Source organism: Pelodiscus sinensis, chromosome 1, assembly GCF_049634645.1.
Source record: "Pelodiscus sinensis isolate JC-2024 chromosome 1, ASM4963464v1, whole genome shotgun sequence".
In the NCBI taxonomy this organism is placed as follows: Eukaryota; Metazoa; Chordata; order Testudines; family Trionychidae; genus Pelodiscus; species Pelodiscus sinensis.
The window spans coordinates 237,920,374-237,942,176 of record NC_134711.1 but is presented as its reverse complement, the minus strand read 5'-3'; the positions used below and the strand labels follow the sequence as shown (position 1 = coordinate 237,942,176).

Here is a 21,803-nt window from a genome sequence, read left to right as displayed (position 1 = left end):
CCATGTTTTCAAATGGCCACCATGAAAAAGTGTCATTTACCAGATCCACATTGACTGTCTCTAATTGCTAATGATGCTTCGTGGTATGTATAACATGACAAAGGAGTAAAACAAAGTGGCATAACTTTAAGAAGTTATGAAAAATTGGTTTTTCCAATCTGTTACTTTTATGAATGACTCTTTGCCCCCATGTTCTTTGCATGAAGTACACACTGTAGTTAAAATATATTTATGAATATTTTGAAAGTCACTTCTAAAATGCTGAGTAGTAGGTGCTGATATACTAAAATATTCTTTATGGAATGAAAGTGCTATGTGGATTTGTTTTTGTTTTGTTTGTTGTTAATTTTAATTATAAGTCTTTGGATAACCTGCTTCCATACGACCCTAAGTTCAATGGAAGTTTCCTGTAATCTTTTTTGGTTTTTATACATTTTTTATTTTATTAATGTTATTTCATGAAAATCTTGTAGGTAGTGTTTTTAAATAGTATATGGATGTTAAAATGTGTGTAATTGATTAACAGTGTAACCTCTGAAAATTTCAGCAGTTACACCTGGGGTAGCAGCCAGCTCCCTGGGAACTGGTGCATGCCTACCACTCTGCTCCTGGGGAGCTGGCTGCTGCCCAATGCTGCTGCTGCTTATTAATTTAAAAATAAAAGTAATTAGCAACTAAGCCAGGGAGATTTGCTTCCCTTTAATTGATAATAGCAATTTTTGTCACTTTACAATTATCAGCTTTACCATTATCTGAGCACTAGGGATATAGGAATCCAGCTGTTTAAACAGGTAAATGATGAGCAAGCTTAATGGTTACCCAAAAGGCTATATGCGGCTCCCAGTCCAGCTGCAGGTGAACCACTTGCAGGCTGCTGTATTAGTTACTTGAAAAATCAGTATTAAGCATGTAGCTTTTAATTTTGGGTCTCGGTTTGAAGCCCTTCCTCTCATGGATTTGGCAACCTTTACTCCCTTACATGTGTGATTTTAGTAATTCTAGCAATCATCATCACTAATGGGAGTAAAGTTTGCACAGTCGAGTCTTTTATTTCTAATTGCTTAAAATCCTACTATCTATAAACATCTAAGTGCTAAGATATGCATGTGAATACCTTGCAATTTCATTGAATCAGGGAAGCCCTGTATCTAATATATATGTGAGAGAGTTTGAGCTAGTGAGCGTGTTTATCCATTTGTTCAACTACGCCTCCTAAACAGTAAGAGCTAGGACCACCAAATTTTTTATGCAGTTTCCTTTTATCATAACTTAAATCAAGGTAAGAGTTTAGTTGTGTGGGGGTGTGACGTAGTGGGGGTACCTGGCTGGTTTCTATGCTGCTGGCTCTGGGGTAACCCCCACTGATTGCCGTGGGTACCACGACCCAGCAAAACAGGATGAGTCACTATGCAAAGGGACCTCTCAACAGGTATGGCCAGACACCCCCCATGGAGAGGAACAAAGGAAGGTGGAATGCTGCCCTGGCTGGGGGGCAGGGCTGGAAGAGGGTGAGTTAGTTGCTGTCTGGGAGCATGGAGGAGACAGCCTAGGGAAAGGGGCTGGAGTTTAGAGGCCCAGTCTCCCCCATCTCAAGGGGGCCTGAGGCATCCTAGCCCAGCTCTGTGACCAGATTACATCTGTGCTGTACTGTATCCTGGAGAGGCAATAAACTTCCTCTATTCCATCGGCTGGTGCAGTCTGTTTGTGCCATTTCGGGGGGCAGGAGACGGGGGACCCCCAACACGCCGTCACACTGGTGTCAGAAGTGGGATGCACTGCACCCCGTGGATGGAGCTTCCAGCGGCGAGCGACAAGGCACCGTAGAAGCAAGAGCCCTGGAGCCAAGCATGCTGGAGACAGAGCGAAGCGGTTCCTGGGAATCGTGGGGCGCTGCAGCACTAGACTGGTGAGTCTGCACCGAGGGGACCAGCGGGCAGATGGCCTACGCCCGACTCTTGAAGGCAGAGCTGGTGGGGCTGTGCAGAGATGGGCTTGCCTGTGCGGAAAGCAGCCAAAGCCCAGCTGATTGTCCAGCTGGAAGAGAATGACCAGCCACAGGGCTAGGATCTTGTCCCCAGGGGAAGCAGCCAGACCCCCCCTGAGAGTGTGTCAGGCTCAGAGAGGGGGAGGAGCGCTGGAACCCACCGGAGAGATGAGACAGCGTCTCCCGGGAGGCCTGCCAGCTGTAGCCCATCTAGGGCAGGGGCCAGCCCAGCGGAGCTGCGGCGGCTGGAGATCCAGCTGCGGATCAAGGAATTGGAAGTAGAGGACCGAGAGAAGGAGCGCCAAGATCGAGAAAGGGATCGCCAGGACCGAGAGAGGCAGCGACAGCATGAGCTGGCCATGGCAGAGCGGAGAACCGGCGGGGCACCGGCTGCGCCAAGTGCGGATGGGCCCCAGGGTCCCGGGACTGCCAGACACTTGGAGAGGCTCGTGGTGGCCCAATTGAAGGACATGGGCGACAGACGGGTTCCTCAGCTCCTTTGAGAGGGCCTGTGGACTGCAACGGGTTCCCCCAGCTGACTGGCTTCAGGAGCTCATCCCTGCACTGAACCAGGAGGCGGCCAGAGTGCTCAGTCAGCTGGAGGACCTACAGCCAGGGGATTACAACCGAGTCAAGGAGGCCCTGCTGCACAAGTTCGGGCTGACCCCCGAGATGTACAGGAAGAAGTTCCGGAGGGTACAGAAAGGGCCACGGGAGACCTATGTGGATCTGGCCTCCCGCCTGTAGCAATACTGCCGCAAGTGGGTGTCTGGAGTCAGAGCCCAGACCGCAGAAGAGCTGCTCAAGCTGGTCCTGATGGAGCAGTTCTATGAAGCGTGCCCACCCAAACTGAGGCTGTGGCTCAAGGACCGGAGACCAGAGAACCCCCAGGAGGCCGGGAGGCTGGCGGATGAGTTCACGGAGAGCCGGTGCGGGTGTGAACGGGAGCCCCGGAGAGAAAGGGAATCGCGCAGAGACCGGATCTCGGCTGAGCGATGGAGGGAGTCAACTATGAGGCGAGCCCAAGGAACAGGTCGTCTGTGCCCCAGAGAACCAGCCAGGGCCTGGACAGAGACAGCCCAAAGCCAAACTTGCCATCGCTGTGGGAAAAAAGGCCACAAGAGGGCTCAGTGCACCAGGTCCCAGGGCCGGGGACTTTCCAGGGTTAACTGGCTGGGGCTGGAGGAAGGGCAGGCTGCCCCAGAGGCAGGGGCTGACAACGTGGGTCCAGGGAAGAACTCCTGGCAGCGTCCTCAGGGTCACATCCCAGTGGACACGGGGTCCAGCCAGGCTGGGACTCCGGACCTAGGTAAAGGTGGGGAACAGGTCCCGATACCTGCCTCAGCAGCTGAATTCCAGGCTGAGGTGCAGGCAGACCCCTCCTTGCAGAGGCTGAGGGACCAGGCTGGCCTCCGTGCAGCTCAGCCCCGGGGGAGAGGTGGCCAGGAGAGATTCCTGTGGGAGCGTGGATTCCTGTTCCGGGAATGGCTTCCCCCCAGGAATGTGAGGGCATGGGGGGTCCAGCGGCAGCTGGTCGTCCCCCGAAAGTATCGCCTCAAGCTGCTGTATTTGGCCCATGACGTCCCCGTTGGGGGCCACCGGGGGATCCGGAGCACCCGGCTGAGGCTGCTCCAACACTTCTATTGGCTGGGAATCTTTACAGCCGAGCAGCGGTACTGCCGGTCCTGTGACTCCTGCCAGAGGGGCGGGAAGGCCCAGGACAGTAGGAAAGCGGCTTGGGGGTCTCTACCCCAGATAGAGGACCCTCTGGGCTCGCTGAGAGAGCTATGGGAGGGGAAGACCCCCCTGGATGGAGCGTTGGGTGTGGGAGCCGCCCTGGCTGTCCAGAGAAGGCTCGCTGGGCTCATGGCCCCGGCCCGAGAGACCCTGGCCAGAGATCAAGGCCAGCGGAAGGGTGGGTGTGACCCCCGAGGACAGGCCTGTGCCAGTCGCCCTGGAGCGGGGCGGCGAGTGGACAGAGGGAAGCCAGCTCATGTGGGGCCTCGCCACGGCCGGCCCGAGTCAAGGGGAGCACCCATGTCCCCAGGGCGGGTTCCCACGCAGAGGACCTGAACTTCCCTAGGTCACGAGCGGAGTGACCCTGCTCAGTTCGCTCTCAGAGGGGGGAGAACTGTGACGTAGTGGGGGTACCTGGCTGGTTTCTATGCTGCTGGCTCTGGGGTAACCCCCACTGGTTGCCGTGGGTACCACGACCCAGCAAAACAGGATGAGTCACTATGCAAAGGGACCTCTCAACAGGATGGCCAGACACCCCCCATGGAGAGGAACAAAGGAAGGTGGAATGCTGCCCTGGCTGGGGGGCAGGGCTGGAAGAGGGTGAGTTAGTTGCTGTCTGGGAGCATGGAGGAGACAGCCTAGAGAAAGGGGCTGGAGTTTAGGGGCCCAGTCTCCCCCATCTCAAGGGGGCCTGAGGCATCCTAGCCCAGCTCTGTGACCAGATTACATCTGTGCTGTACTGTATCCTGGAGAGGCAATAAACTTCCTCTATTCCATCGGCTGGTGCAGTCTGTTTGTGCCATTTCGGGGTGCAGGAGACGGGGGACCCCCAACGCGCCGTCACAGGGGGCAGGAGGGCTGAAGCTCCTGCCCCATGCATAGGGGAATGAATAAAAACAGAAAAAGAGACAGAATCACCAAGCAGGCTCCCATCTGGGACTGCCCAGTCCCAAGCCTCTGACTCCCAAGGTGCCCTTTAGGGATGGTGGAGGGGCTGCAGCTCTCCCCCCATTTGTACAGGGACATTGCTGGCTGTTCCCTTTTGTCAGGGAGTGAGGGGAAAATGCACAGTTTGCTGCGTTCCTCACTCTGTCTGGGGGGGGTTAGAGGGCAGAGGAACCTGAACCTGTCCCAGTTGAGGGACATGCAACGCTTCTCTAGCTGTGCCCACTGGAGCTGCAGTGGCCATGACGAGTTGCTTATCATCTGGCCTAGAACTTTGTAATACAATCAAGCCCGCTGATAGGAGGAGAGCAAAGAGGGCAACTACCCTGGGATCTACCAATACAGAAGGGACTACAACTCCTGACTGCCACTACTGCTGCAGCTGCTGAAACTCCTGAGCCCTTTAAATTGCTGTCAGAGCTCTGTGGTGTGCGCTACAGGCAGCGCTGAGGGCTGTTTGGGGGAGATGCAGCGCTCTCTGGGGGACCCTGAGAGCTGTCTAACTCAAGCCCTTCCCTTTTCACCTGAGTTCCTGCCCCTTTCCCACATCCGCATCTTGCTCAAGGGCTCAGCGAGGCTGTCAGACCCACTGAATACAATTGATAGGTAACTGGAAATTATGTACTCTAAATGTGAACTCCTATAAAAAGAATTAGAAAGCTGGTTTCTCCTTCAAAGCACTTTCTTCCTCATGCTGGATTAGTAGTGAAGTTGGAATCATAAGAGATATAGAAAGAGGTGCTAGACTCTGACTTCACTATATAGCGAAGCATAGAGAGAAAATGGGTGATGGAGATGCAAAATTTTAAGCTTTGGGTTGAGAATACCTAAAATTATTTTTCTTTGAAATGGTTCCACTTAATGTTTGAAAGACACTTGAAAGATAATCTTGTAAATGACTATTTTAATTTTCGAATCTTCACCGATTATATGAAAAATCAATGTTTTGTTTTTGTTTCTTTGGCAGATACTTAGAGCATTTACAGATTTCCTTGCGTTCATGGTTCTTTTCAACTACATTATTCCTGTATCGATGTATGTCACAGTGGAAATGCAGAAGTTTCTTGGTTCTTATTTCCTCACTTGGGATGAAGAAATGTTTGATGAGGACACAGGTGAAGGACCTCTGGTGAATACTTCTGACCTCAATGAGGAATTAGGGCAGGTAAACTCCTCATAAAAGTTCTAATTGATGATAAAAATATATCAATAGTTTCTAACACATCTGAACTTAGTGGAGATATATACTATCTCATAGAGCTGGAAGGGACCTTGAGAGGTCATTGAGTCCAGTCCCCTCCCCTCACAGCAGGACCAAGTACCATCACTGACAGATTTGCCCCAGATGCCTAAATGGCCCCCCTCAAGGATTGAACTCTCAACCCTGGTTTTAGCATAGCAATGCTCAAACCACCGAGCTGTCCTTCCTCCCACATTCATTATTGTATGCAGTGTGGTAGCCATGTTGGTCCCAGGATATTAGAGAGGCAAGGTGTCTGAGGCAATATCTTTTGTTGGACCAACTTATTTCTTTTACTGTACGTGACAATGTCTACGGTTTTTAAACAATGTGAACAATAGTAATTAAGAAAAGCATTGCTTGTACATTTATTAATATCATTATTTTAAATTATGTATTTGGTACTGCTGCTGTCAGTTATGCAAAAAAAATCCAAAAACTAAAAAACAAACCCCAAACTCAAGCAACTTTACCCCACTTTTGAGCTGGTATAGTAGTCTGACATATCAGTTGTTCCTGCTATGGGTCACCTTTTTTTAAACTGCTGTGGGTTTTTGAATTACATAAATCTTTATGGAAGGATGAAATAAAACTAATGTTCAGGTAAACAATAAAGTTGCTAGGCCTACTCTGTAACCATATCATTATGTTTTCTCTGTTTTTGCTTTATTGCTATGGTTCAGATTCTGATCTCACTGCTCTTCTTCGGTGAGGGCCACCAGCTAAGGCAGGGGTGGGCAAAAAGGCCTCCGCAGGTTGGATCCAGCCTGCCAAGCGGGTGGATCTGACCCGCAGAGGCCTTGCTGCTCCCCTGCCCCCAGGCCAATCAGGACCTGGGGGCGGGGGAGCTGCGTGAAGCTTCCTTCATCCTGCCCCAGCCCTGTGAGGAGCCTGCGGCGCTTCAAAGTGCCTCGTGCTCCTTGCAGGGCGGGAGGAGGCTTCCTGCGCTCCCTCACCCCCAGGTCCCTGATTGGCCTGGGGGTGGGGGAGCATGCCAAGCCTCTTCCAGGGCATGGGTGCCTAGTGGGAAAAGGGGGCAAAGGGGCTCTCTCACCCCCAGTCCAATCATGGTCTGGGGGTGGGTAGCTCCTCCACTTCCCATTTTGAAGTGGCCCCCGGGCAAAAATTATTGCCCAACCCTGAGTTAAGGGCTTGAAAATTATACAACTTCAGTTATAAAGAGAGACCTTCTCAGTATCTGGCAGTATATCCAATTCTCCTTAATTAATGTATTTCTTTGCAGGTTGAGTATGTCTTCACGGATAAAACAGGAACATTAACTGAGAACAATATGGAATTCGTAGAATGCTGCATTGAAGGGCATGTTTATATACCTCATGTCATCTGTAATGGGCAAATCCTCCATGATTGCACAGGCATTGATATGATTGACTCTTCTCCAGGAGGAAGTGGGAAAGTACGATGCTCTTTCTTAAAAAAAATATGAAAAGGGGCTGATCTTTATGTTGAAAAGAATAGTATCATTATAACATCCCAAATATTTTAGTAAATGAAGTGGGATTCTGGTGGAACTGTACCACAATATAAATATTTTCCTCTTAAATTTAGTCTAAGGGATTTATTTTCATAACAAAAATATCCAGGAGAATCCACTTAATAAAATTTGAAAATATTGTTAAATGAAAACTAAAATATGAAGTTTTACCATGTTAATAGATAACATCTATAATGATAGTTAACTTATTAAAGTGGAAACCTGCCATGATAGTAGAAGACAAAAACTGTGATAAATGAGAAAAATGGTTGCTAAAAACATATAGCTTCCATACATTTAAATTAGTGCAAAATGGGGCATATGTATGTTTTATTTGCTATAATTCTGTAAGCTAGAGATCCCGGGGTGGGGGGTGTCCTGGCCAGAGCAGTCCCCACTTGAGGGGCTACGTGCTCCCAGTCCCCAGACACATGGGGCTGCCAGATCACTGGTTACCCATTCACATCCCTACTCCTTCCAGCAGGTACATTGCTGGGTTTACAATCCCCTGGGATGGGAGGTTCAACCAACTCCTCTCCTCCTTTCTATCCATGTCCTTCCAGCAAATCCATTGCTGGGATGTCAACAATTACACCCCTCATAGGACGGATAAGGTGGACTATGATGGATGGATGGCTCCATGCCAACTAATCCCAGCTCACTCAATTACTGAGCATCTCTCCTCAAGTCCTTTTCCTACACCATTTATCCATTACTGGATGCCATTTTGTATGGAGTACCTCACTGAACATTCACTATACACTTAAGTAACAAGTTACAACATATGGCCTACCACCGCCTGCCGTGTCATGTATGAACAAAGTCCACCTGGACTTGCTGTAAGCAAGGCAAAAAAAAATCCAACTGCACTGGGTCAATGTGGTAGAAATTTCTTCCCAGCCACCCTGAATGGGATAGCTAGAGTAGTACCCATAGCAGATATAGCCAATAACCTGGTATATTTATCACCTAAATAGGAAGGGAGAGTAGGTGTTGTCCTCCCGCTCTGAGTAAAAGGGAGAGTCCACGCACAGGCTGGCCTTTTTAAACCCCTCATTCCTACGGGGTGAGTTAATCACCATGCTGACCCTTTTTGTCAGTATTATGTCTTCTTTCCTCCCCCTAAGCCATCAAGAATCTCTCTCCTCTCGCTGTCAGCCAGCCAAATACACTACCACCACTCAAGGTGCAGGGCAGAGAAAAGGGGGCTATTTCAAGCTATGCAAGATGCTGGAGTCCATAAAAGGAGCTAACATCGTCAAAGGTCCAGATTCAGTGCTTTTCTGGCTCTCAGCTTGGATTAAAGGCCCTTTAAAGCATGCTCTGCTATTCTGCATTGGAAACCTGTCAGAGTTGCAACAGAGCAATTGAAAACTCTCCCCAGAGTAAGACCTGGGTGCTGAAAGAAAGTTTATCATATCACTCCTTTCCCTGTGACCTATGCAAGATTATTTACCATAGGCCAGCTGTCTGGGAGTCAGGGTCTGAGACTTCCTCTACTGCAGGCCATTCCCATAAGAGTAATACACAGTGGCCCTAGATTAGGGAGTTTTTACAGTAGTCCTCTTACTCCCTGCTGCTTTCATGAGCTGCTTGCTGGCTTTTATGAGGACCAGGTAATGTTCAGGCTGTCATCTGATCCTGGCTTCATGACATCATCTGGGGGAAGCTTGATTAGTTATGGTTAGGGCTAGCATTCAGTTCTCCTTAAACGATTAACCACCATATCTAGGAAAATATGCATAATTGGTTGTAGGTAAAAGCCCAAATCAAATAAGTGATTCCAATCTCCTACAAAACAGAATAATTTAAAGGGAAGATTTGGTGGTGATTTGGTTTTGTTTTTCTTTTCCCTTTTCAAAGTAATACTATATAATGACAATACTTTCCTTTTTATTTATTAGGAGAGAGAGGAGCTATTTTTCCGTGCTCTTTGTCTGTGTCACACGGTTCAAGTGAAAGAAGATGACAATGTAGATGGAGTAAAGAAAGCCCAATTATCTGGGAGATCATGTGTTTATATATCATCATCACCTGATGAAGTTGCTTTAGTTGAAGGCGTACAGAGGTATATGCGTAATTTGATAGCTTTCAGGTCTCAAAAACAATTTTAAATATGGAGGTTTGATTCACTGAAGCTGAAAATAATTTTTCAGTGCAGAAATATTATTTATTGGCAACTTTATAGAATCATATAAGCATATAAGATTAAGTATATAATCATATAAGCATATTTGACGTGTACTACCTTCTCAGCATATATTGATTCTTTTTTCTTGCCCATAAATGAAATAAAAAAAATATATTCCTATTTCAGAAGATAAGTTTAATTCTTAAAATCTGACAGTGTTCTGAGCTGTGTAATTATAAACGTATTACTTGTAATCTCTTCTTGTCTGAATTTGCATTTAATTTTGCAGGCTTGGTTACACATATTTAAGGCTGAAGGACAAATTTATGGAAATTTTAAATCCAAAAAATGATATTGAGAGGTGAGTAGCTGTGGAAATGTGAACAGGTTGGGACTGAGAGCACACATTTTATCAATAGCATATCCACCAGTTTTTTCGCTAAATATATTTATTTGTAAACCAAAAATTGTACGAAATAATGAAATAATTAGTTGAAAAAGTTTAATGCTTTACTGATATTTATACTTTAAAGGATTTCTCATTTTTTGTTTTCACATTTGAGAGACTATGTAAGAGGGAGAAAATAAATGAAAACAACAAAGATAGTCCAAAGCAATATGATGTTAGAAAGAATCCTCCTTTGATTAGTTGTATGATAAGTCAAAGTTTCTGGAACAGGCTTTATGGAACTTAATAAAAATTAATATGGCTTCATCTATTTCCATATTTTTAAGCAATCCTGTTTAATGGACAATTATATCCCTGTTGGGAAATCATATAGATGGTTTAAGTAATTTACAGAAAGATACTCTAATTTGTAAAATTCAATAGAACCTTTTTGAGTTCATGTAAATCCCCCAGAAAGTTTTATGACTTATGTGCTTTTAAAAATGTTGCTCTGTATTTTTATAGAACCCTATTTGTTTCATTCCTATTAAGTAATATAGGATTTTTGTATTTATAAGTAAATTTATAAGTAAATGAGGCACTGTAGTAATTTATCAGGTAAACTGTGGAAATACTAAAAATACTTGGAATTTACTCCAGTTTTCACTGGATTTTGCAATCATAAGCATAATCCAACTTTCTGCTAGAATTGTACCATTCATTGACTTCAAGAAAAAGTAGCATTGTGGCCTCACGTATATATATATTTTTTAATTCCAGACTGTAAAAACATAGAGCTGATAAATTCTCCCATTAAACAATATGATGTGATTTGTCTAATGATTACAGTGTTTTTAGAAATAAAATACAGGTATTTGTGGAGAAAGGACTTTCAGAGGTCAGAACTTGGGCTGAATATATATGTTTACACTGAAAAAAATTGGGAGTCTTTATAAAATATTAAGAGAGAACATGATAAAATACATTAAATGAAAGGCATGGAGAAGGTAGATCAGAAACTTCTATTTATTCTCCTTTACCTAATGATGAGGTTATTGGTGTTGGGTGGGGATTTATTTGGGATAGAAGTGTCATTTCCCTTTGTAGAAAACACAGTTATTTAGACTTTTAATAAATATTAAAAATTCCAAGACATCTGAAATATATAGACCCTCAAACTTTAATGCATAGGGACAGCCTTTGTTATTGAAAACTAGAAGGAAATTCCCTATGAGTAGTGTATTCCATATCTCTCTCTTACAGGGTTTCTTGTATTTTCGTATGATACTGACTGCTGACAGTGTGATAGGGGATTCTATCATGCTGTCATTGTCCAGCCAAAACTCCTGGTCTAGTTGCTAGAGGTTTAACCTATGTTTCTTAACTGATTACTACTTACTGTGTTCTGTGTGGATAATAAGCTTAGCTATGTGAAAAAACAGGATTATATCAAATGTTTTTTTCTTTTCTCTGTCAGGTTTGAATTGTTAGAGATTTTGAGTTTTGATTCTGTAAGGAGGCGAATGAGTGTGATTGTCCAGTCAATGTCAGGTAGAGATATCATATCCTATTTGTGATCCATGTCTTGATTTTTAATTCAGCGTTTTCTCTAGCATATTCTTTTCTTCATGCTTTCCTCTTTTCTGCTTTGTGAGTGATGCTTTGGAATTTTAAGTTGGTAATTAGCACTGTCAGGACATTTGTATGTCTGAAGAACTATCCTTAAAGATATTTAACCTGTTTTAAAAATATATTGTTTTGAGGAAATAAATTTTAACTTTTTTAAACTTCATATTTTCTCTTTTTAGGTGATATTTTTCTGTTTTGTAAGGGAGCAGATTCTTCTGTATTTCCTAGAGTTACAGAAGGAAAAATAGATCAAATACGATCCAGAGTTGAGCGAAATGCAGTGGTAAGATGAAATTTGAAATGTCATTGTCTACCCTTCTGGCCCTGTATTGTGCACTAACATGGGGAGGAGGGTTCAAGGAGCCTCCACCATTGTGTCAGACCTGGACACAGCCACAGTCCGATTGCCCTGCTGAATTCAAGGATTACTTTTCATCAAAGCTCCTGTAGGAGTAGCTGCCCACAAAAGAGAGCCCCCTTTCTACCCCCTGGAGATCTTTCCTATGAGGTGTGATTTTTGTCCCAATGTAGGCCAATGCCTGATAAGCATTGTAAAACCCATATTTGAAGGATACTTACAAGTTAATTATGTAGTGAGAATAACCTAACTAGTAGCTACTATTGTGCATTACCCAGGACTCATTAATTGACAGTCTAAGGCAAGGCTACTCACCATGCAGCCTGTGGGCCACACATGGCCGGTTTGTTTGCGGCCCATAGTGCGGTTTGGGTTTACGCAGGGCTCAACATGTGGCCTGCAGGTGGAATCCTTTTAACGTGGCCTCCACTGGGAACACGCTCCGTAATGATGAGTCAATATAATGGTCTTTTGTTGATATGCGTTTTAGTAGTTAAATTCCTGACTGTCATTGCTTATTAAAAGTACTGTCATAGGGATGGAAATTGGGTAAATATTGCATTTTATTTAATATCAGCAGAACTGACTTAAATGGGGCCTGTGTGTTGTGTAGTCTTGCCTTAATCTTTGTATTTATGCCTGTCAGTGAGAGAGAAGCTGTTTGCATAGATTTGCATATATATTTGCATGTATATGCAACCACACTTAAGTTGCAGCCCTCGGCATATGCTGTGGGTATCATTGTGGCCCCCAGGGCTTCCAAAGTTGAGTAGCCCTGGTCTAAGGCGAGGTTTTTAACAGGTGCCCAGCTTTGATCTAACTCTTCCCCATTGAAGTCAGTGGTAAAACTCTTACTGAAAATTCCACCCTCTCTTCCAATATCCAGCCTTGACATCTGATATTTTTACTGACTTTAGGTTGCTTCACAAGATCTCCTGAGGGAGAAACTATTAGAACATAATTTAGCTGTAAATGTTCTTGTTATGGGGAAGCAATTCAACAATAATGCCTGTACATACATATTAGCTCACTAAAAAGGAAGTATGCTCTTGCTTGATTCCTTTCAGAAGAAATATTCAACTTGGTTACTTGAAAGATAGGATTAGGAGTTGTAAATACTGTCTCAATTGCCATTAAAAAAACAAATGCCATTTCAATAAAATACGATTATCTCTCTAAAATAAGGTAATGTTGACTGGTATCAAATACTCAGACTGAAAACAGTTGTTTACTATAGGAAATGAAGAAATATCCATCAGTATTGTCTGTTGATTTAAAGGGAATCTGGATTTTCTCTTAAAAACTCTTTTCCCAGAGCACAATACTAAGCTTTACAATATAAAATAGCTTTCTCCCCTGTGAGAGGGTGGCTGTTTATAGGTGGAAGAAGCTAGTAAAAGTGAAAGAGCAGTTTAATATACTATATCCATCCAAATTCTGGCAGATTCTGAGTGAGAATCCAGACCCTCAGCTTCAATATTTCCTCATTCTGGATAATTGCATTTAGACTGAATTCTTAAATATAGCAGCTTCTGCGAGAGCATACAGGCAGCAAATTGGCTCACATACTGTAATAAATGACAGATAGCTCATAGATGTTCTGATGATTGTCCTTTTTGGATTGCTTATAAGTACCTTTGTAGAGAGCTGTCTTATCTTTTATTTTGCTTGATTAATCTTCCATATAATTGCCTCTGACAAAGTCATTTACTGGGAAATAAAACTCTTCTTTATTTGATGATAATCCATAGTATACAAGTTTGAACCAACTTGAAAGGTCTTTGCTGGAATCTAATCTTAGCAGTCAACTAAACTGGAACAATACGATTGAGTCATGCTTTCAATATTTATCTGCTCCTTTCCCTCTCTTCTGAAAGATTATTTAGACTATATTATTTATTTTGTCCATTTTGTCATTTGGACTTTACTGACTATCATTAAAGTAACACTTCAGAATCTGTGTTCAGGACAGTATACTGGTAGGGAAAATGGTGTTCACTTTTTACAGGAAGCAAAATCAATTTATCTATATAATCACTAAGTTAGTTGCCCAAATTGTTGTGACAGAAAGAAGTAAAATTACTAGAGCCTCATCTCAGGCTAACTTCTTCAAGAAGTGACTGTTAATGTGTTCTTTCTCAAAGTAAAAATCTAAATTGAGAGACGATTGTAGTTGTTAATTGCTAAATACCAAAAGTATCAAAAATATAGAGACGATTGTATGATGAATACAAATTTATTATCTAAGCTGGTGGGCAAAACATTCAGCCTGAAACTGCCTGAGCTTTAACCAGTAGAATGTGAGCCTAAAACATTTACATTAGGAGCTAGGATTTTGTGATTTACAAAAGCAAAGTATGAGAACACTATGGGCAAGACCTTGCTGTCCTTCATTTCTAATGAACTGACTTGCTCTTATGTCCAAACAAGACAGTCCTGTTGGTGAAACAAAGCAAAAAATGGATTATGTGCTATTTAATGCATTATTGGCCTTATGATGATCATCTTCATAAGGAGGAATTTCATCCTCTTATGTATATGTTCCCTTCCAAAAATAGAATAATGTTTCCTCTCCAGAAATTCAGTCACTTTTGACAGATGGGTTTCAGGCACTGGCTCAGTTGAGTTAATTACTTTATTAATAAACATGGTTGACTTTGTTGCCATTATACAACACTCTTGGCTTTGTTGCCATTTCTTTCCTCATGACTCCTTATGGACATAAATAAAAATAGTACATTTCACTTCTGATTTATACGTGTTTGCCACCATATTTTTGACTTTTTTTTTCTTTAAAAAATGTACATAGGTTATGTGTCTTCTGTTGCAGTAAATTTGACTCATGGATCAAAATATATAAAGCCAAAATGGCAACAATGGTTGTTATAGAGCAGAATTATTTGGGTAGCGCCCATCAGGTTACGCTAAAGATATCATTGCAGAGTATCAGGGGAACTTATAATGATAATTTGTCAAAAATAGGAATTGTTGTTTCTATGGAAGTGTAAACCGGTTCAGATCAAATCAGAAGTAACCTAGACCAAAATATCACACTCAAATCTGTGCTTCCTTGTCATGATCAAGATAGAACATGAAAATGCCAAATTACTAGGAACATGATAGATAAGTAATCTTGCAGTACCATTCTATGGAGAGCAATATCCAGTCTCAAGGCTGAAAGTGTTGGTGATCAACTGAAGTCCTCTTGCCATAAAATTTCTAACTAATTTTTGGTGATTGTTACTTGGTTTTATCCTTACTCTCCTATTTCATAGACAAATAGGGAATGGGAGCTGAATTTTAGGACTAGCAGTAAAACATTTAGGATGTCATATAGATCAGGGGTTCTCCACCTTCTTTTTTGTGAGGCCTCCACCAACATGCTATGAAAACTCCCATCTCCCAACTAGCGGTAGGAGGACGGCAGAGCTCTGCACTTCAGCCACCAAGCCAGGAGACTCAGGCTTCCTCCCCACTGGGACAGGATTCAGGGCTGCAAGTTTTAACCATGGGCCCCAGTCAGTTTAATGCTGGCTTTGTGCTGCAGATCCCCCTGAAACTGACTCGTAGCCGTCCAGGGGGCTGCATCTCCCCAGTTGAGATCATCTGATCTGGCTGTTGTCATACTGCTTACAGTGCTGTACATCAGCTATAGTTGAAGAAGCCACAAGCCATTGTGAGCCAATACAAAAATATAGTAGTATCCAATCTCTGCAGTAGTGCAGTGTGAAGGTGAATGAATATTTGTACACAGTGAAATGCTTTACTGCTAGTCCTCAAATTCAGCTGCTGCTTTGCAGCAGAGCTCTTTTCAAACTCCAAATGCAACTGAAATAAAAATGGAATGTTTCTCCTGCCTTTTCACTCTGTGATCACCTTCTCTAACATAGGTTTCTGTTTTGCTATCCTTCCTGGGCTTTTTTCAGGGATTCCTCTTCCCTTCCCTCTCCATTTCTATAAGTGCTGGCCAAAATCTGCCCGAGGTTCCCTCCTTTTCTACTCTTAATATCTTGTTGACTCCTGGGTGTCTTATCAACTTTGTGCTGACGACTGTCAGATCCATCTGTTTATTCCAGTCCTCACCCCCCCCCCCATTTCAGTTGTGTTTTTCCTTTCCTCTTGGTATCATCTTTTGAATGTCATAGTACTTAATTTAAATTAAGGATGGCAAAAACTGAATTTTTCATCATTCCCTCAACACTTCTGTTTCCAATTATAGCTTCACTGCCCATCTCTCTAACTGGAAATGTTGGATTTATTTTTGGCACCTTCTTATTTCTACTATCCCCCTTAATTGGTTCTTTGTCACTGTCTGTGTAAAGCTCAGAACAACTCCTGCCTACTTGTTCTCTTGACCCTCTCCACCTCCCACTTCTCAGTCTGCCTACTTTTAACTGATGATTGTCCCTATCCACTCATTCCTCAAACTGGAACGACCTCCCTCTGAAATGTATCAAGCACCTTCAGGGTATGTCTACACTACCACCCTAGTTCGAATTAGGGTGGTAATGTAGACAACTGGAGTTGCAAATGAAGCCCGGGATTTGAATTTCCCGGGCTTCATTTGCATCTTGCCGGGCGCCGCCATTTTTAAATGTGAAACGTGAAACGAGGAGTAACGGTAGTTCGGAATAGGAAGCCTAGTCTGACCTACCTAGTCTGTGCCGCATGTAGCTGCGCGGCACGGAGTCCGCACTAGTGGACATTTAAAAATGGCGGCGCCCGGCAAGATGCAAATGAAGCCTGGGAAATTCAAATCCCGGGCTTCATTTGCAACTCCAGTTGCCTACATTACTACCCTAGTTCGAACTAGGGTGGTAGTGTAGACATACTCTCAGTCATCTTCAAATGGCTCCTTGAAACCCATTACTTTTACACTGATTTCTGTCACTGACTTCAACTCTTCTTTTACTCACTTCATCCTTCTTGCATTACCTCAGTCTCATTTAAAATCACAGGTTGTATAATTCTACCACAATATAATGTGTCTTATATTATGGTGTCTTCACCCTTGGCTCTCCTTTCACTGCTTCTTCTTTAATCTTAATTTTGTTTCTGTAAGTATGCAGATTCCTTGGGGACTGTGTTGTTTAAAATTGTCAGTAAAGTGAGCAGGACCTATGGACTCATCCTACTCTCTATCTCCCTTCGATTGTTTTTGCAAAACCTATTTTTATTGCAAAGCTAGACTTGGTTGTTCACACCCATAATTGCCACATACTTTACTAGCTAAAGTTAGGTCCCTATTTTGCAAACAGTTATTACACTGGCTTTTTACCTTCTCTCTCCAGAACCTAATATAAGCAGTTACCTTAAAGTTGTTTACCCATTTGTGGCAGGCATTTCTGATAAATGCAAGGTGTGTCTGTTATTTTGCTCGATGTTCCCACAAGCTTTAGCAAATTCTTGAAAAGTTTCAGCCATACTTGTTATTTATGATTACGCTTAGCAGTTTCAGCATTTGCTTGTTATTTACTGTCAGGTCTTACTCAAGGCCTAGAGTAGGAGGTTACATTTCCACATACTTGAGTTGCCTGGAGCCCCGCCTGCATGCAAATTTACACCAGGCAATGGGCCTTTGGCTTTCAGAGCCATACTGTCAAGTCTTCAGTCAAGGCAAGTCCATACAGACTCTTCCACAAAAGATGTAAATATCTGGCACCAGAAAGAAAATAAATCATCATACTGGCATCAAAAATGGTCAACAGGAAATATTCTTGTTGTACTTTTGTAATTTCACCTGACTTTCAGTCCAGATACCAGGCACCAAAGTGTAACCATTTGCCAAAGTGTAACACTATGATGAAAAAGGTACTAAAACTGGACTAGATTGTTCACCAGACCAGTAAATACAGAAGATAGCTTCTTACTTGGTTTCCTTGTGTTAATGAGATACTTTACTTCCTGTTTTTCCCCTATATGCTTGCTTGCTTTTCTTCTGTTACAATTAAACTGTTATAAATTAATAAACAATATGTGCAGTAAATATAGGTTTGAGATTATCATGACAATGCAGGATTTTGTGTTTAACTGCACAAAATAGTATAACTATAGTATTTAGTTACCTCAAAATTAGATGATACCTACCCTTTCAGTGTATAAGGAGTTTACCGAGTAACATGCATGAAACCTTAAGCAGTTGTTTTATAGCTCGAAAGTGTGTGGTCTATTTGTACAAGCTTTTACATATTTTTTCAGTTGCACATGTTTAAAGATAATCTTTGCAAATAAATCAGATTGTTAAAGCTTATCTTTTTAACATGGCAAATAGGAATAAAATCAGCTAAAATTAACCTCAGTCCCTTTTTAAATTTTCTAAAAGACTAAAAATGTTTGCTTACAAATTAAATATTTGTGCATATAATGTCAAGATCTGCCAAGAGCAAAATTTGTGCATATACTGTAATGTCAGGATCTGCCAGCAGCACAAAGGAGTAAGAGAGTGAAACGTGCTCCCTGCACCCAGCTACCTGCATTGCAGGTAACAGCTGAGAAGGAGCTGCAGGCTCCGCAAAGCTACTTCATTTGCCTTCAGTGTAGGTAGCTAGAGATCAGAAAGGGGAACACACAGTCTTGGTTTCCCATACTTTTCTCCCATTTTATCTTGAGTACTCATCATTAGAGCTGCCTTGTTATGTCAGGCAGCATGTGCTGCAGGGGGTATAGATCCAGTACAGTTTACTCCCTACCTAAAGGGTCACAATGTGTCTCTCTCGCTGCTCTCAGAAGAGTATAACATCCTGATTCCTCTTGCTCTGGAAGATCATGTAGTCATAATCAAGCTCTATAGTGATGTAGAGGAACCAAAGATGGGCTCTTCATATTGATTGTAAATATTAAATAATAATAATTGCTTCTATTTTCAGAAATTGTTAATGTTATTTCGGACCTTTACAGTATAAACATTGTTCTTTGTTTTTATCATACTCTTAAGGAGGGACTACGGACATTGTGTGTTGCATATAAAAAGTTCACACACAAGGAGTATGATGGTGTGCACAGGCTGCTTCAGAATGCAAAGCTGGCTCTTCATGATCGAGAAAAGAAACTGGCAGAAGCGTATGAGCAGATAGAAAAAAATCTTATTTTGCTTGGTGCCACAGCTGTTGAGGACCAGTAAGTACATTGGTTTGTTTATGTTTGATATATAACGTCAGGTGTGATAAAGGGCAAAATGTTCCTATTACCAGAGGTGCAATAATTATACCTCCTTTTTTGTATGAGGCACAAATCTCTTTAGTTGTCTGTCTCCTATAAATTAGCTACCCTACATTCTCATTTATGCATAATACATAGAAATCACTATTTTGAGATGATCGTTGTTGCAAATTATTACTTCTACTACTGTTTTTCTAAGACCTACTTCAAATGAAAATATTCTTTCAGTAATAGACACCAGACTAAAAAAAAACTTTGAAGAGTAATATCTGGTGACTATTACCCACATACTTCTATACTCATTTGATTTGAGTCACAAATGTTAATTAACATATTAGTTTACATGAAAATCAGTAATATTCCTATTAATTATTTAATCAGACTGCACTGTGTATTCACACATTGAAAAATAATTAAGGTTGTATGATCTACCTTAATTCTGACATTTCCTGAATTTTGAGTGATTAGCTTTGCCATAATTATGTTGTTGTTTTAAAGTACTTTCCATAGAGTTTATTTAAAATCTCTCACCCATGCAGAAAAGCAAATACAAAATCTCAGCAATGTTAAATCTAGTCAGAAGACATTTATTGGGTTTCTTCATTTGTTACTAGTTCTGGCTATGAGGACTGCGGCAGCCCAGGGGAACAAAAAAGGGGAATCTCACACTTCTGGGAATAGCACTGATATATGATAGGGGTGGGTTGCATTCCTATCTACCCTTCTCTGCTGGAGGGAAAAACATGGAGAAGCAAATCTGAGATGAGCAGTCTGAGGAAATGAAAAGAGAATCTTCAGGGGGTTTTGATGGGAGCAAAAGATATTGGGTGCTGTGGGGGTAATGTACGTGTGTCTAGTTTTTCATTGTCCAGTAATTTAGATATTTCATTTTTTAAAACAATTAATTGAAGATACTGGATATGTTGTGTGTCCATACTTGCCCTGGAAATGGTGAGATGAAACATCCAATTTTTAAAGTACAAAGATGAAAGCAGAAACTAGCTTGAAAATAGTAAGACACATTTATAATACACTGATCTTTGTCTTTAAGCATTTTCAGATTCCCAGCTATGATTTTCATCATATAAGAAAATTGTGTCTAAAACCTTTTACTGGAATACTGTTAGTGTCATGGAAACCTTTTAGTAAGGGCCCTGAATTTCTCATTTCCAGTCAGACTATTCATATTTATTGTCAATTGATATCCACAGGCTGCAAGAAAAAGCTGCTGACACTATTGAAGCACTCCAGAAAGCTGGCATTAAGGTTTGGGTTCTGACAGGAGATAAAATGGAGACTGCTGCAGCCACATGCTATGCTTGCAAACTCTTCAGAAGAAATACACAGCTACTTGAACTAACCACAAAGAAAATTGAGGAACAGAGTTTACATGATGTATTGTTTGATCTAAGCAAAACTGTCCTAAAGCATAGTGGTAGCTTAACCAGGGACAACTTCTCAGGGTATGTAGAAAGTTCAGTTTATAAATGAAGAAAATATTTTTGGGGGTACTTCATAATTAAATGGCTGCTCCATTAGCAATCAGGCTCGGCCAAAGAGTGTGCGGGGCCCAAGGCAGCACGCTGAACCACACAGCCGAGCAGCTCCTGGCCTCCTGGGTATGGCCGGGAGCTGGGCAGCACGGGACCCTGAATACACAAGGCCGAAGGTGACTGCCTCACTCGCATTGTGCAAAGGCTGGGCCTGATAGAAATGACAGCAATCTACTATAGTTCTTTTGTTGCCAGAGTGTAAACTACTGTATAGCAACTAACACCTAATGTAGGCTTGTTATGTGCAAGCTTAAATTTGTATGCTCTTCAGCCTCTGGCTTGTCGTGTGGCTTATGTTATTTTTAAACCATTCTGCTGTTAAAAATAGATCATGGACAAAAATCATGATTATGAAAGCATATTATTTTTATTTGTATATATATTATAAACTGTATGTTCCTGAAGTCGTGTTCTGTGCGCTCTGAGACTTACCTTTTAAGGGTATTGGCCAAGGGTTTTGTGTAATGTAATTAAGGAAACCTTCATTGAGAGTGTGCATGCATCTGGGACACAGCAAGCAAACTGCAGGACTTATGAACCTTAAAATATTAGTGGCTTAAATATGAAGGTTGAGGAGCTAGTGAATGTTGAATTATGTTTGCGTATCTCAGTGGCAGCTGCAGATGATCTGCGGAAGCATGGTTGATTTTATCAGTTAAGAATGTGACATGGGACAGGATGGTTAGAAAGTCAGAAAAGTGGGATTTGGAAGCAGAAAATAGGTAAATGTCTGAATAAAACGTCAAACGATTATAACTTTAAAAGATACATTTGTCTCAAAATTTGTGGGGAAAATCATCTTCTGGGTCTTCTGGACTAAGCATTATATGTGCTTGCTTTGTTCTCTTTGTTAATATGAAAACAAATAGAAATGTCATGCTAGTGATAAGTATGCAATAATGAGATAGCATCAATTAACAAGCATTGTTATGTTTTTAACTTGTTTTTATCTTTTACGCAAAGTCCATTTTTTGATTACTGTCTCATAATTTCTTTGCCATTAGCTCCACGGTGGTAAAAGTGCTTATATGTAAGTTGTAGTGATTTTGCATACCTAGGGCTAGAAGTGAAAATATTTCACTGTACAGTCAAGCATTCAAGTTCATTCATAGGTCTTAATAAATGCTTCATTTGCTACTTAATTCTGACTAAGGTCTTTTGCTACTTTAATGCTGCTATGATGTT

General features: G+C 42.1%; 1 protein-coding gene across 6 annotated transcripts in view; it reads left to right on the top strand.

Moving 5' to 3' along the window:
* ATP11A (ATPase phospholipid transporting 11A) overlaps positions 1-21,803 on the top strand; it is a 235,335-nt gene that overhangs the window by 178,549 nt on the left and 34,983 nt on the right. For all 6 annotated transcript variants that reach the window (XM_006138951.3, XM_025179410.2, XM_025179411.2 and 3 more), the window contains exons 12-19: positions 5,634-5,831; positions 7,150-7,323; positions 9,306-9,469; positions 9,822-9,893; positions 11,398-11,471; positions 11,729-11,832; positions 18,842-19,023; positions 20,277-20,528. In XM_006138951.3, the coding sequence (XP_006139013.2) occupies positions 5,634-5,831; positions 7,150-7,323; positions 9,306-9,469; positions 9,822-9,893; positions 11,398-11,471; positions 11,729-11,832; positions 18,842-19,023; positions 20,277-20,528 (1,220 nt within the window). The remainder of the gene's footprint in view (positions 1-5,633; positions 5,832-7,149; positions 7,324-9,305; positions 9,470-9,821; positions 9,894-11,397; positions 11,472-11,728; positions 11,833-18,841; positions 19,024-20,276; positions 20,529-21,803) is intronic.